Source organism: Mytilus galloprovincialis, chromosome 6, assembly GCF_965363235.1.
Source record: "Mytilus galloprovincialis chromosome 6, xbMytGall1.hap1.1, whole genome shotgun sequence".
NCBI classification, from domain to species: Eukaryota; Metazoa; Mollusca; class Bivalvia; order Mytilida; family Mytilidae; genus Mytilus; species Mytilus galloprovincialis.
The window spans coordinates 76769129-76783424 of NC_134843.1; the positions used below are offsets into that span (position 1 = coordinate 76769129).

At 32.0% G+C, this 14296-nt stretch overlaps 1 protein-coding gene across 1 annotated transcript; it reads right to left on the reverse strand.

The window, feature by feature from the left end:
* Nucleotides 1–9172: 9172 nt before the first annotated feature.
* LOC143078329 (fibrinogen-like protein 1) lies at nucleotides 9173–14020 on the reverse strand. The gene is made up of 5 exons (XM_076253218.1): nucleotides 13579–14020; nucleotides 12931–13046; nucleotides 12590–12686; nucleotides 11341–11505; nucleotides 9173–10281 (listed from the first exon to the last, which is right to left on the reverse strand). The coding sequence occupies exons 1-5, from the start codon at nucleotides 13865–13867 to the stop codon at nucleotides 10007–10009; spliced, it is 942 nt and encodes a 313-aa protein (XP_076109333.1). The 5' UTR covers nucleotides 13868–14020; the 3' UTR covers nucleotides 9173–10006.
* Between the last annotated feature and the right edge of the window lie 276 nt (nucleotides 14021–14296).

A 14296-nucleotide genomic window follows, 5' to 3' on the forward strand; every position in this document is an offset into this window, starting at 1 on the left:
ATTTCATTATTTATTCAAAAGCGAAATACATTAGGTAAAAGTTTAGGTTGGAAATAAATTGTTTGGAAAAATTAATGCATGTTATGTTCTTATTCGTAACCTCAAACGAACATAAAACATTTATCAATATAATACAAAACTCTCACATGGGAGTAGCCACTTGCAAAAGTCAAGTGCATTTTTATTCAGGTAATAAGTACACATAATTCATTTTATATCAATGAGAATTATGAAAATTGTCTCGTCTCTAACTAGCACCGCAACATCAATATTTGCGACTCTTCTTGGACTATCAACCTGTAAATAAATAATTTTCATAATTATTTATTTGGAAAAAAGCATCTAGAGCACTTGACTGCAATGACTCGAATGACTTTAATTACTATCAAACCACCCGTGCATGAAATTCTTCCTGCATACTTTATATATCCAATCAAACAGATCTTTCTATAAATAGCATAAACACATGTTCCTTACCAAACAAAACAAACTAACATCGATATATGTACAACTTTGATAAATATAAGTATTACATTATTGTCTTGTCAATTTGGATATTTTTTAAACCTAATTTTGTCGTTTTGAATATTTTTTTTTAGCCAATTTTGTCAGTTTTCCGAAAATATTTAAAACAACTGTTACACAAGTTTGATGTTATTCAGCTGTAAATCAGGTTTAACCTCTCTATTCTAGTGTCTGTACCAAGTCAGGAATATGACACTTGCTTTCCATTTGTTCTGTTGTCTGATATATTATCTCAATTTAACATTAAAAATGTAAGACTAAAAGTGTGCTGGTCCAGACAGTGTAGCTGGCCTTGAAGTAAAAAAACTTTGCTCAGTGCTCATGCACAAAAATCATGCTCGAAACATGAAATCCAGTATTTTGATTGGTTGAATTTAGAGTATTAGTACAAAAAACTTACTAGAAAGTTTTATGACTTCAAGGCCTGTTGTGGTCATTTGTTGACGGTTGTGATTAGGTTAATAATTAATATTTTCGTTTGCAGTTGTATGAGCATTGGAACATCTCATTTCAAAGGAGATATTTTTACCCAAGTCCCTCAGTCATGGTCTATTGACTTTGGAACTTTAGCATAGTTGTCAAAATTTGTTACTAGTGTTATTTTAAGAGAAATCTCATGATAAGTCAATGAAATTTTGTTTGCAATTGTATTATCATTAGCATATCTTATATCCTTGGAGAAAATTATTTTGTACGGGTTCAAAAAGTTGAATATTGTGCATATTTACATTGGAAGTATTAAAATTTTGATATCATTTTCAATTATAAACTCGAGTTTATATATATATATACAGATGAACTTTTTTTGGGGGTGCAATTTCTGTGGATTGAGTACAAATTGTATTTTTGTGCATATTTTTTTTTTATTCCAGCATCACTATTGAGTCTTTTGTAGATGAAACGCACGTCTGGCGTAAATTAAAAATTTTATACTGCAACTAGATTAAAAAAGCTATCACTTTATTCATTTAAGTTGCAGTATAAAAACAATATTAGGTCAATGTCATAAAAATATAAACTTTTTTGTACCCGACTTTTTTGTATGAGGCTGAGAAACTGGGGAAGGGTAGAACCTCGCCCTTCCCCAGTTTCGTACAAAAAAGTTTATATTTTCCTGACATTGACCTAATATTATATATTTAATCCTGGTATCTATGATAAGTTTATTTGGATATAATGGTTTTGTAAAAGACTTTCCAACTTTGGTCAAATATTATGACAGCATGTGTATGAATGCATTTGTTAGTTTTATATTTTGTTGATTTTTTTACATGATTCTGTTATGATGTCAGAACGTTACATTAGAGTTATTTGTTTGTTGATAAATCAATATAATTTCAAACATTAAAATGTTTACAGTATGTGTTGAAGTACGAACTGCTGACCAGACAAGTTATTTGTGAGGATAGCCAAAATGTCCATTTAGGATTTGTTTGTTGAAATGTTCAATCCAAGCGCTTATCAGCTTATATCAATAAATTGTCCTTGTAGGTCACATGATAACACATAAGAAACAATATGTTCATATCCACAGCTTTGATAAGCTTAAATTTTACCCTCACTTTGGATGGTTAGAAACAAGTTACATAAATCTACTTGGTACTGTAATATTGTAATTTTAATTTCAAAGAGGTTCAACAGTTGAACACAAAGCATATGTTTTCAATGCCTGTTATATTTTACAGAAAATAATTGTTAAACTATTGTAATGTATTCTGATATACAGATTAAATGAATTCAAATGAACACATAGACACATTTTTATTTTTAGAAAAAATAATTATTAAAGAAGACTGACTTTGTTTGAAATTGTTCAGTAGAATGTTAACATATATATTCATTTGTATTGTAATTGGAAGTCCTGAGGCAAATTCAATAGGAAATAAACAAAACAATAGAATATATTGAAATAAAATGGTTCTGTGTCTGTCATTATGGCATATTCACATGGGAATTAATTTGGTGCAATAAAGTTGCTGTAGTTTATGTTTTGGATTTTTTTGTAAGTCTGATGCTCTTTCGATGTTCATGTTCATTGGTTAGATATAAAAAGATGTGGCATGAGTGCCAATGAGACAACTCTCCATCCAAGTCATGATTTGTAAAAGTAAACCTTTATAGGTCAAAGTATTTGTCATTAGGAACATTCAAACTAAAACCTGAGCTTATTAACCTCAATTATTTGAAATAAACATTGTAGTATATTGCTGCAAACCTATTCCTCTAATTATCATCATTGCTACAGAATCAGATTAATTTTTAAGTAAATGTATATCCTAGAGTTTAATTCATCACACTTAGCAGTGAGACTAGAAATAACCACACTCTTTGTAATCCTTGCATTTTCTATCCAGTAAGACTAGTTTATTTCAGCCTAAGGGCTTCATTCATTCTAATATAATATTGCAAAGGAATCTCTACTATTACCTTTCTTTATCTATTTTCCTGTTAAATTTCTTTGTAATGTGAACAATTCAAGCTTTGGAACATCTCCGCAGTGACTTTTGTCCTGATGAATTCTGAAAGTTACGAGTTTATCGTCTTGTCAAAGGTTTATTGTCATTAACCTCATTTTCATGGTTCATTAATGAATGTAGAGTTTTTGTCTGTTGGTCTTTTAAACACTATAAACAGTACATTTAAAGGGGAATGTATCTGATAGTCAGTATTTATGTTCCTGGTTTTACCGCAACCGATATAAAGAATATGTCAACTATATTTGGTGTATAGAATAAATGTATTTGTACATGTCTGTCTGATAGGATTTATCTGACCATGATCGCATTGTCATTGAACTTTATAAATGTGATGTTTATGTGATACTTGTAGTTAAACCTTTATCTTTAACAAAATCAATGGTCGGTAAATCAGTCCAGACAGTTCTGCATGTGCACTTGTTAAATGGGAATGGATATGATATATTGAAAATATATTTAGAATTCAGTTTGAAGCTTTTCTATGGCCCAAAGTGCTCATAAAAATCGAATATCCCATTTATATATATTGTATCCATGTAAAGTGTAATGAGAAATTATCTTCAAATTTCAAAAACGTTCTCATAATTTATTTAAAGGAGAAATATATTGGGAATGAAATCAAATAGTGGGACAAATGCATCCAATTAAGAACATTGAATATATAATTAGATGAAGGTAATTCATTAGATGTATTTTATCCAATATCAAAATTAACAAACTGACACAATTGGCATTGATAGCTTGATTCGTATTTCAGAATAACAAATAACAAACACTAATTTTGTTTGGATATTGAATTTTCATTGCAAAAATTAAAATTCGAACAACAACATCAGCACACAACATAATTTTTTGTCGGTCAATGAAATTCTAGTGACGATTGAAGTAATCACTGTATCATAGCTTGCTGATCCAGTCAGACATACTCCACATGTAGCTGCTTTGATATCCATAGTCTGCATACAATCAAGAGAAATATATATTAACCTTCTGACTATAAATAAAAAAAGACAATCCACCAAAAATTTAACCCATGACAATTTAAGCCAAAGAAAAAAAATTATTTACAATTTATCAACATTTCAAACAATATGAATAATCAAAGATCTTGTGTATTTATCATTGAAAACAGCAACCAACTTTCGCAAAATACTCTTTTCTTTTTCTCTATTCTTTAGTGCAAACAAGATTTAGGTTTTCTGGTAGATTACACCTGATCACAAGGAAATAGAAAACAATATGGATGATTGATAAATGTTTCTAGTGATGATTGAATTTGTCTGAATATAAGACTGGATGACGGTCGTCAAAATCAAACCAAAACGGAGGTAAACACATCAACTATAAGAGGAAAACAAAAACAAACACCAACATACATAGAAACGATTTATTTGATAACAACTGCCATATTCCTGACTTGGGTACAAGGACATATTTTAAGAAAAAATGGTGGATTGAACCTGGTTTAATGGCATGCCAAACCTCCCGCTTTATGACAATGTTAACAATTATCGCCAAAACACTACATAACAGAAATACAGCACCAACACTTCTAAGAACATTCACAACAGAGAAACGCACTAACAATTAGTATAATAGTCTACACAAAATGCAAACCGCAGTACAACAAACATTCCATCAACAGGATATAAAAAAAAATTGCAATTTCGAATTTTATACAATTATTTTCTTAAAAGAGGGACGAAAGATACCAGAGGGACAGTCAAACTCATAAATCGAAAATAAACAGACAACGCCTAGCTAAAAATGAAAGAAGACAAACAGACAAGCAATAGAACACATGACACAACATAGAAAAATAAAAAATAAGCAACACGAACCCAACCAAAAACTAGGGGTGATCTCAGGTGCTCCGGAAGGGTAAGCAGATCCTGCTCCACATATGGCACCCGTCGTGTTGTTATGTTATATTGTAATCCATCAATTGGAAATACAACTTTAAAATGTTAAATTGTAATCCATCAATTGGAAATACAACTTTAAAATTTTGATGGATTCAGTCGAGGATTATGCCAGGCAATGGGCTAAGCGCGAGAAGGAAGACGTAGACACTCTTTCCGAATGGATTAAGGCAGTGAGGTCGTTGATACAAATCAGAATTAAGAAACTGAATGGGTCCATCAATGCCCATGCTACGTCAATCTTTAAAGACCCAAATGTTGCAAAACACCTATCCGACCTCCATGACAAATATGTTGTTGTTCCTGCAGATAAAGCCCCAAATAACATCGTTTTTGTGTGTAAAAGTCACTACATCAACTGCTTGATAAACGAATTAGGTATTGACAATTCACTTGGTAACTCAACATATACCCTCACGACACTTACCAAAGAGGAAATCCTGGATAATCATAGGTCTGTTCTATGTTCCTTTGGAATTTCAACCAAAGATGAAGAACTGGATCTTCCATCACTGTATTGGATACCTAAACTACATAAGTGTCCTTACAAACAACGGTATATGGCTGGGTCTTCCAAGTGCTCCACGAAACCTCTTTCTAAATTATTAACATCTATTTTATCAGCAATCAAAGACGGGCTTCAAAGTTATTGTGAAACTGCCTATTCTAGAGGTGGCGTGAATCAGATGTGGATACTTAAAAATTCAAAAGATCTTTTAGAGTACATACAATCTAACTCTCTTTCATCTTGTAACAGTATTAAAACATTTGACTTTTCTACCCTGTACACAAGTATTCCACATTCCAAACTAAAAGACAAATTGAAAGAGTTGATATTACTTTGCTTCATAAAAAAGAATGGCCAACGTAGATACAAGTATCTTGTCTTAGGGAGGGATAAATTCTACTTTGTAAAGAATCACTCTGATTCAAACAAAAAATTCTCTGAAACTGATATTATCAAGATGCTTGATTTCTTGATTGACAACATATTTGTTACGTTCGGAGGACGTGTTTTTCAACAGACTGTCGGCATTCCAATGGGAACAAACTGTGCCCCTCTACTCGCCGACTTGTTTCTTTATTATTATGAGGCTGACTTCATGCAGGAACTTCTTAGGAAGAAAGATAAGAAGTTAGCAATATCCTTTAACTCTACTTTCCGCTATATAGATGATGTTCTTTCACTAAACAATTCAAAATTTGGTGACTATGTGGAACGCATCTATCCAATCGAACTAGAGATAAAGGATACTACAGATACAGTTAAGTCGGCTTCATATCTTGACTTACATCTAGAAATTGACAATGAGGGTCGGTTGAAAACAAAACTTTACGACAAAAGAGATGATTTCAGCTTTCCAATTGTGAACTTTCCATTTCTAAGTAGCAACATTCCAGCAGCACCTGCATACGGGGTATATATCTCCCAATTGATACGATATTCCCGTGCTTGCATTTCCTATCATGATTTTCTTGATAGAGGTTTGCTGCTCACAAGGAAGCTATTAAACCAAGAGTTCCAAATGGTGAAGTTGAAATCATCCCTTCGTAAATTTTACGGACGCCATCACGAGTTGGTTGACCGTTATGGAATAACAGTTTCACAAATGATATCGGATATGTTCCTTACGTCGTAACTACAATCCCCTTTCATGAATATGACCTACCGAATTAGACTATTTACCGGATTTGTAATCACTTAAGCAACACGACGGGTGCCACATGTGGAGCAGGATCTGCTTACCCTTCCGGAGCACCTGAGATCACCCCTAGTTTTTGGTGGGGTTCGTGTTGTTTATTCTTTAGTTTTCTATGTTTTGTCGTGTGTACTATTGTTTTTCTGTTTGTCTTTTTTATTTTTAGCCATGGCGTTGTCAGTTTGTTTTAGATTTATGAGTTTGACTGTCCCTTTGGTATCTTTCGTCCCTCTTTTATAACAAATCCGGTAAATAGTCTAATTCGGTAGGCCACATTCATGAAAGGGAAGGGGATTGTAGAAACGATTATTCCATAACGGTCAACCAACTCGTGATGGCGTCCGTAAAATTTACGAAGGGATGATTTCAACTTCACCATTTGAAACTCTAGGTTTAATAGCTTCCTTGTGAGCAGCAACCCTCTATCAAGAAAATCATGATAGGAAATGCAAGCACGGGAATATCATCCAAACAATTTTCATGCCAATGATGGTATGGAAAAGAAATTTTATAATTATTTGGACTACTTTAAATCTTTCCAATTTTAATGTATTTTTTTTCATTTAGCCCTTAACATTTTTCCCATGACGTTGTCGGTTTATTTTGGAATTATGGCTTGTTTGAATATCCTTTTGGTATCTTTAGCTCTTATTTAGTTTTGTAGATAAACGTTTTTTTTTCTTTTTTTTCCTGATTTCGGTAAAAAGGAATTGTGATAGTGTAGTTTTGTATTTGGATACCAGGATGCATGTATTTTTCGTTAAAAATATATTTTTCTTTAAAAGCAATATGAAATATGTAACAATTCAATTTGTCAGGAATCTATTATTACAGTAAGAGTTTCAATTTCACAGCACCAGTTTATTTTTGAACAATTAATTACTCTTCAATGATACTTGAGGCCAGAAATTTTGAAAGTCCGACCACTAAAACAAACATAAGCAAAAGTGATCAAAGGTGTTACTCGGACAAAGTTTCGGAGATATACATGGGGGGAATACTTCTTCAATTTAAAATGGTCTTGAAAAGTTGTTATCAACACATTTAATTTCGATAAAATAACATCCAATTTTTTCATGTCGTAACTCTAGATCTTTTACAAATGTCGGGGAATTAGTCTATCATTCATCTTAATTCACATCACATTATTTAATGCAATGTATCATTCATTTAAACATGCACCCGTTTTATTGAATGCTGAAATAACTAGTTTGATGAACCAAACTTATATTTTGCATATTTACTACTAACTACTGATAACTATTATCATCAAACGCAACAATGCATGCTAAATATTCCGAAGGACAGTATTGAACTGATAAAATGAATATCTTAAAACAGAAATTTACATACGAAGTGAGACGAACAAAAGAAAGTCACAACAAAATTTGTTCTGGTCATTAATTTGGTGTATTCAATTAAAAATAATACTCTAAGAGTTTTTTTTAAAGCTGTAAATATTTCCTAGTATATTATTTTGTTGCTCGATAGTAAGTCACAACACAAGTATGGTAAACAACTGTCATATCCTTGACTCGGTACAGACACTTTCTTTTGTAGGAAATGGTTGATTACACCTTGTTTTATAGCTAGCTCAACCTCTCACTTGTATGACATTTGCATAAAATTCCATGATATAGACAGTAAAATGATGGACTCTTTGATGGACAATATATTGTTTGATTTCTTGAAATTATATTTGCCGTTATTTTGTGTATATTGATAAGAACAGAGTTCATACAAAACCTTCTCAAAGACAAAACGCTTTGCCAAGTTCTTAAATTTATTCTAAGATGTATATTTGGAATGTCATGTCACTTAGTTAACCTAATTATGTTGTGTGCTTGTATCTCTTATATAACCTTGATATTCATTTAAAGGGCACTGCAAAACTTGCAGGTCAACTTCGTACCTGTTTTCTTCAGAGACTAGGATAAGTATATCAGCTCAGCTGTAGCATTACTTTCTTAATGATATACTTAGCAATGATATGTTCAATTTTGCATTTGTATTAAGTCGAAATCGCTGCTTGTAGAATGCTAGTTCCGAAAGGAACAATCATCTCAGTATTTACTACTTCGGTACTGACATGATTCATAACAAACCATAACTTCGCAAATTCCCTCTGGCAAAGTTGACCTTAGATGACCTACAACTTTCTTTTTTTATATCCCTTTTGGTTATGACCATAGATCATCTCAAATTTGTGGTATTTATACATACTTGCATTGCAAATGTTTGGGTCAAGTTTTCTTGAAGGTAAGTCCAGAAAAAAAGCTATTTGGGGGCATGCTATTTGCAGTGTTTTTGTTATAACGTGTTGTGTGAACTTTAACTTGGTAATATGCAACACCAGCAGGGCATGTTAACAGATTGGTCTGATTTATAAGCATAGGAAAGTTTGCATCAGTTTGTCTCCAATCAATAATTGAACATGTAACATACTTTGTAACAAAAATTAACCCAAGGGTAAAACGGTTAACAAAGAAATTGAAAAGTTCTTGAAGAATTGTTTGATTTGTTTTGTTTATCTGATTACTTGGGAAGATACACCAAACAATAAATTGGTTTTCTGGAATTCGTGTTATACTTTGATTTTCGGAAAGGATAAAAATATATGTCAATGGATTGATAAGATGTGTATCAAAATAAAATGTATGATCGCCAATGAGACAGTTTGTTCTTCACCATATTACACGTGAGGTAGAAGAAAGCAACTATAGGCCACCGCACGACCTTGAACAACATTAACAATAAGCAAATATATAACACAAAACACGCCATAACAGGCTTAATATACAAATGTATTCTCTTCGCGAAAATTCTTGTTGTTGATCGTTGTATCTACATTTATTTGTTCATTTCATTTCCCTGTTACGTTATTTATACTAGGCAGACTTTATAGTAGAGCATATCAGGAAGAATGAAAAGAAATTAGCATATCCATTTGACTTCTCGTTTGTTATATAGCTGATGTCACCTCACTAGATGATTTCCACTTTGGTGACTAAGCTGAATATATTTAACCCAACGAACTTGATTTTCCTAGTATCTTGACTTGTATCAAGAAATAAATAATGATTTCGATTGACTTACACCTTTTTTCAAATAACGGCTTTGAAATTGGTTTTGATCGGAAAATACAGGTTTTATTATTAAGATTCTACGACAACAAAAGTTTAAGACACATTTTGATATACAAATAAAAAAAGAATTCCGAAGAAATAAATTTACAATACAACAAAAACTAAATAAAAATGCAGATTGCTCGAATCCCAATTACACAAATGAATAAATTGATAAATTTAGGTCAAGGTACACTTTGTAAATTCCAGTATTAAACACATTATGGCGCCAAATGAGCTGCATCAGAGCCTTTTCCTCAAGGTAGATGTTTGATCTTCATTGTAACAGATTTCATGCGATAGTAAGGTATTGAGGCATTCCATTTGTACCAGTATATACCGGAGTGGCCAGGTTCAGTTCCAAGAAAGTAAAGTCCATTCGGATTGGAATAGGTACACCATTTGTACCACCATCCACCTTTCTGTGTTAAAGCACACTGCCCACCTGTATCATCATCATTATCGCGATCTTTTGTGGAAAATCGTTGTCCGTTTAAATTTAATGGCGGATCATTATCCAACATGGAATCACCTGAATTGAACACAGACAATCTATATTATTTGTTCATCTTAGAAGTTGTCTTTTATTAGTAATTACTCATATTTCTAGAATGATTTACATCATACATGATTTTTTTTAGGAAGAAATATTACTGAATAAATTACAAAATGTTCTCACAATTGTGTTAAACGTTGTTTTGCATAACATATCGTCAAGTTATAATAGTACGAAAAATGTCAGGTTTGAATATCCACCTTCATGTCAGAAAATTGTATGCTAACTCTTGAATCGAATTCGGCAATGAAATAATTGATAACATGCTTTCTGTAATAGTCCGTTGATAAATTTAGAATCTAGAACTAGTTTCAACTCCCTCAGTCAAAGTTTTCTTAAATGCATTGATCTGTTCTTTTTAGGTGTCTTTCATATTACTCCTCGCGTATTATTTCATTTATAAGAATGTCACAAATACATTGAATAACCACTGACAAATAAATTGAACTATTTTAATAAAATTGATTAATTGATATAAAACATATGGAACACATTTCTTTATCCTGCCGAATTTATATATTCTGAAACCTCATTTAAACTATATAGATAACATATAGTTGAGAGGATTTTAAAGCAGGTCGTTACCTCGAAAAAACATTGTCAATTGTGAAGTATAACAGAATAAAAACAAATCGCATTTATTTCACAGGTATACCCTCTATTTTTTTTTGTATACATAGAAAGAACACAACTTTCAAATAAAACCACATTTGATTTAATGTTAAAAGTTCACGAATAAATTGCCAGTACTGAATTAATTGTTTGTTATACCATGATACCATTATCATGCATGGTTCTATGAAAATTTGCTACTTTATATAAGCCAATTTAAGCCAATTTAAGCAGACATTTATTTTAAACGGAATGTGGGTACACCAAATGTAACATACCCGTCGTTATCTTTAGAACCGATGTTCCATATCGGTTAACCAATTCGTAAATTTATCAGAAAGCAATACCCTGCCAACATTATAACATTCTATCGACTCGTTTGCTATACTAAACATATCATACTGATAGTAACTGTAAACTTACCAGCATCCCCACTATACCCTGCCAATGTCAATTGGTACTCTGCAGACTCATCCGCTATACTAAACGTCTCGTACTGAGCATAGCGCCGCTCTCCATACCAGTCTTCTAAGTCAAACCTTAAACTGTACGACTTCCCATTCAATATATTGGAAATTTTGTCGTTACCTGTAGATGTCAAATAAGATACAATGATAATCTATTTTCATCTTTAATTAGATTGTTATATACAGCTTCGATAAATTAGTTTTATACTTGTTGATATAAAAAAGGTCGGTACAAATACAAATGTATATATTGTTTTAAAAAGAACAATTTGTATAAAAACACTTATACTTCTAAATGGTGAAATTGGAAAATGTGATATTAAAGTTTTCGTTCGATCTGCTTTATTCTTGATCTTTAATAATTGTAACAATGTGGGTTTTAACTAACGGTAAGATATCTTTATGAATTTTCCATATTGATGAAACATCATTCGAGCAGCACATACTAATGCAATATATATCTGCGAGTTGAAATCTTCCGTTGTTTATTTATATTTGTTTTCATAAAATGTTTATCGTGAAATTGAAGTGGTCGATAGGTGTGAAATATGACCAATCACCATCGGTGTATTCGATTGTCAGTCGCGAAAATGTTTACCTATCTTTAATTCTGATATCAAATTGCAACTTTGACTGGCGTCTAGCGCAAAAGAGATTATCCGATTTAGCTTGGATCATGTTGCTCAATCACTCAATCACGCGTTTAGCGTTTAAGTGTTGTTTTACAGTTTTTGTTTTGTTTTATTATGCTATGGTTTTGTCTGTCTTTTTGATGTTTTATTTGTACTATCCTACACTCCAATGCCTTTGATATACTTGAATAATGTTTGATTTGTTTTTACTGATTCAATTTACATTGACCCAAAAGGAAGCAACGATAATAGCTGTACTACACGCATCTGACTTGGTACATGCGCATAAAGAATGTGGCGGGGTTAAGCATGTTTGTCAGCGCTCAACCCTTTCCAATAACTAGAAACAGTGGTGTAACAGCATAATATAAGAGCAAGCTATAGAAATAGGTTGCTCTTGGTTTATTACAAAAGATCTGTGCGAAACACAATTAACACTAACATAAAAAAATTTACACACCGTGACACTGACTTATGTGTACTTGCACTTACTGAAACCGATGAAGATTAGTGACTATAAACATCGAAATAAATCTGTTTTAACAAATTTAATGTAAGTAAAAATAAATTTACCAAGCCAATATTCTCCTGACAGATCACCGAACCCATTCTTATAATCCAACCAGTCTCTATAGAAATCTGTGGAACCATCCTGTCGTCTTTGTATCACCTGTAATACAGTTATCAAAGGTAAAAAAAACCTACAAAAACAAAAACAAACAAAAGCAAAAACCGCTCGCTTATCAATCAAATTGAATTGTTTGGCAATGCATCTTTCGCGTGTGAATAGAAAATTAGGTTACCGAATATGTTTTTCTATTGTGAACTAAGTTTTATCTATTATCCAAAGATATTCAATCATCGTCTTAAAAATAGGAAACCCATACTTAAACAAAACATTAAGAACAACTCACCGTCCATTTATCCACCATATCACAGTAAACATCTATACAGTCGTTGTTTACGGAAATAGTGTAGACCCCGTCGATAGTCCCATCCGGAAATTCAGAGCAATCAGACGGAATAGTCTCTAAAATTAAAAACAAATATTTATATTACAGTAATAAGATTTTGCCTTCAATAACTCTAATAAATTGTACCGAACGTACATTTGTGTCGGATTAAGCAGGGCGTCGGAATACTCAGGTTTTTTTCTGCAAGGATATGCATATTTTTGACCATGAAAATATGTCGGTTAAAGCAGGATGTCGGAATACTGAGGTGTCGGATAAGCCAGGTTTTACTGTATTTATCTAGTTGAGACGAATAAAATTAGTAAGATATCACTAAGAAAAAGAGAGACCTTTATTTGAAAGCTAAGCATGCTTTGTCCGCCTTTATCCCCTTTAAAAAGCAGAAGCCTTACGGTTGCATAAAATCTACTTACAATAAAAAAACAAGTGTCAAAAGCATTTGATGAAATTAAAACTTTACCTAGTAACGAATCCAACTGATTCGAAAAGTAAAAAAATTTAACGAAACATTTACATATACAATTGAAACAAAAACATATCTTTATAATTCAGCATGTTAGCTAAAAACAAAATAGTTAGTTGACTCACTTAATCGAATTAAAATTCCATTTTGCCAATTTTCTGTCGTTGGGTTACAGTCGGAATCCAATTTACACTGTTTTGATATATTATAATAACTTGCTGTCATGCAATCCTTGTCGCTGGTACACAGACTTGCACACGCTGTTGAAGAGGCAGTAGTTGTTGTTATTGTTGAAAGGCTTGAAACAATTCTTTTTCCCGCTTCTGTAGTAAATAATTTTTCTTTCTTTATCTGCGATATTCCATGGCATATTGGATATATTACAAAGCCATATATAATGATAATAAGAAACATGCTACTTTAACCCACCAGTAGTCAAGGTAGAATGAAAGGTATATGCGCAAAGTTATATCGTTTTACCAAACAAATCAATTAACAACCAGGACAGCGCATCATTTAATAAATAAAGTCAATACTATGAAGCTTTTATTTAAATAAAAAAATAAAACGAATCGAAAGTTACTTGCTGCATATTATAGATATTTTATGAATAGTATATCACATCATTTTAATCACATTCCTATGCATTAGTCTATTTACGAACGTTTTGTGAATTATATTTTTTTTTATAAAAGTGCACTTAGAAATCTATCAAAAACAACTGGAAGCAAATTGACACCAATGCATTTGCTTAAATCGAAATGTAACTATTTAAAATAAATTCCAGGGATCATTATTTTGTAAAGTTCTCTTCCACCATTTTAATAAAAAATACATTTACAG

Coding starts and splice junctions, on each gene's coding strand:
- LOC143078329 (XM_076253218.1), bottom strand. CDS start 13,867: ATGTTTCTTATTATCATTATATATGGCTTTGTAATATATCCAATATGC. Junction 13,047..13,578: donor TGGAATTTTAATTCGATTAA/GTGAGTCAACTA, acceptor TTTTAATTTTAG/AGACTATTCCGTCTGATTGC. Junction 10,282..11,340: donor AGGGTATAGTGGGGATGCTG/GTAAGTTTACAG, acceptor TGTTCAATTCAG/GTGATTCCATGTTGGATAAT.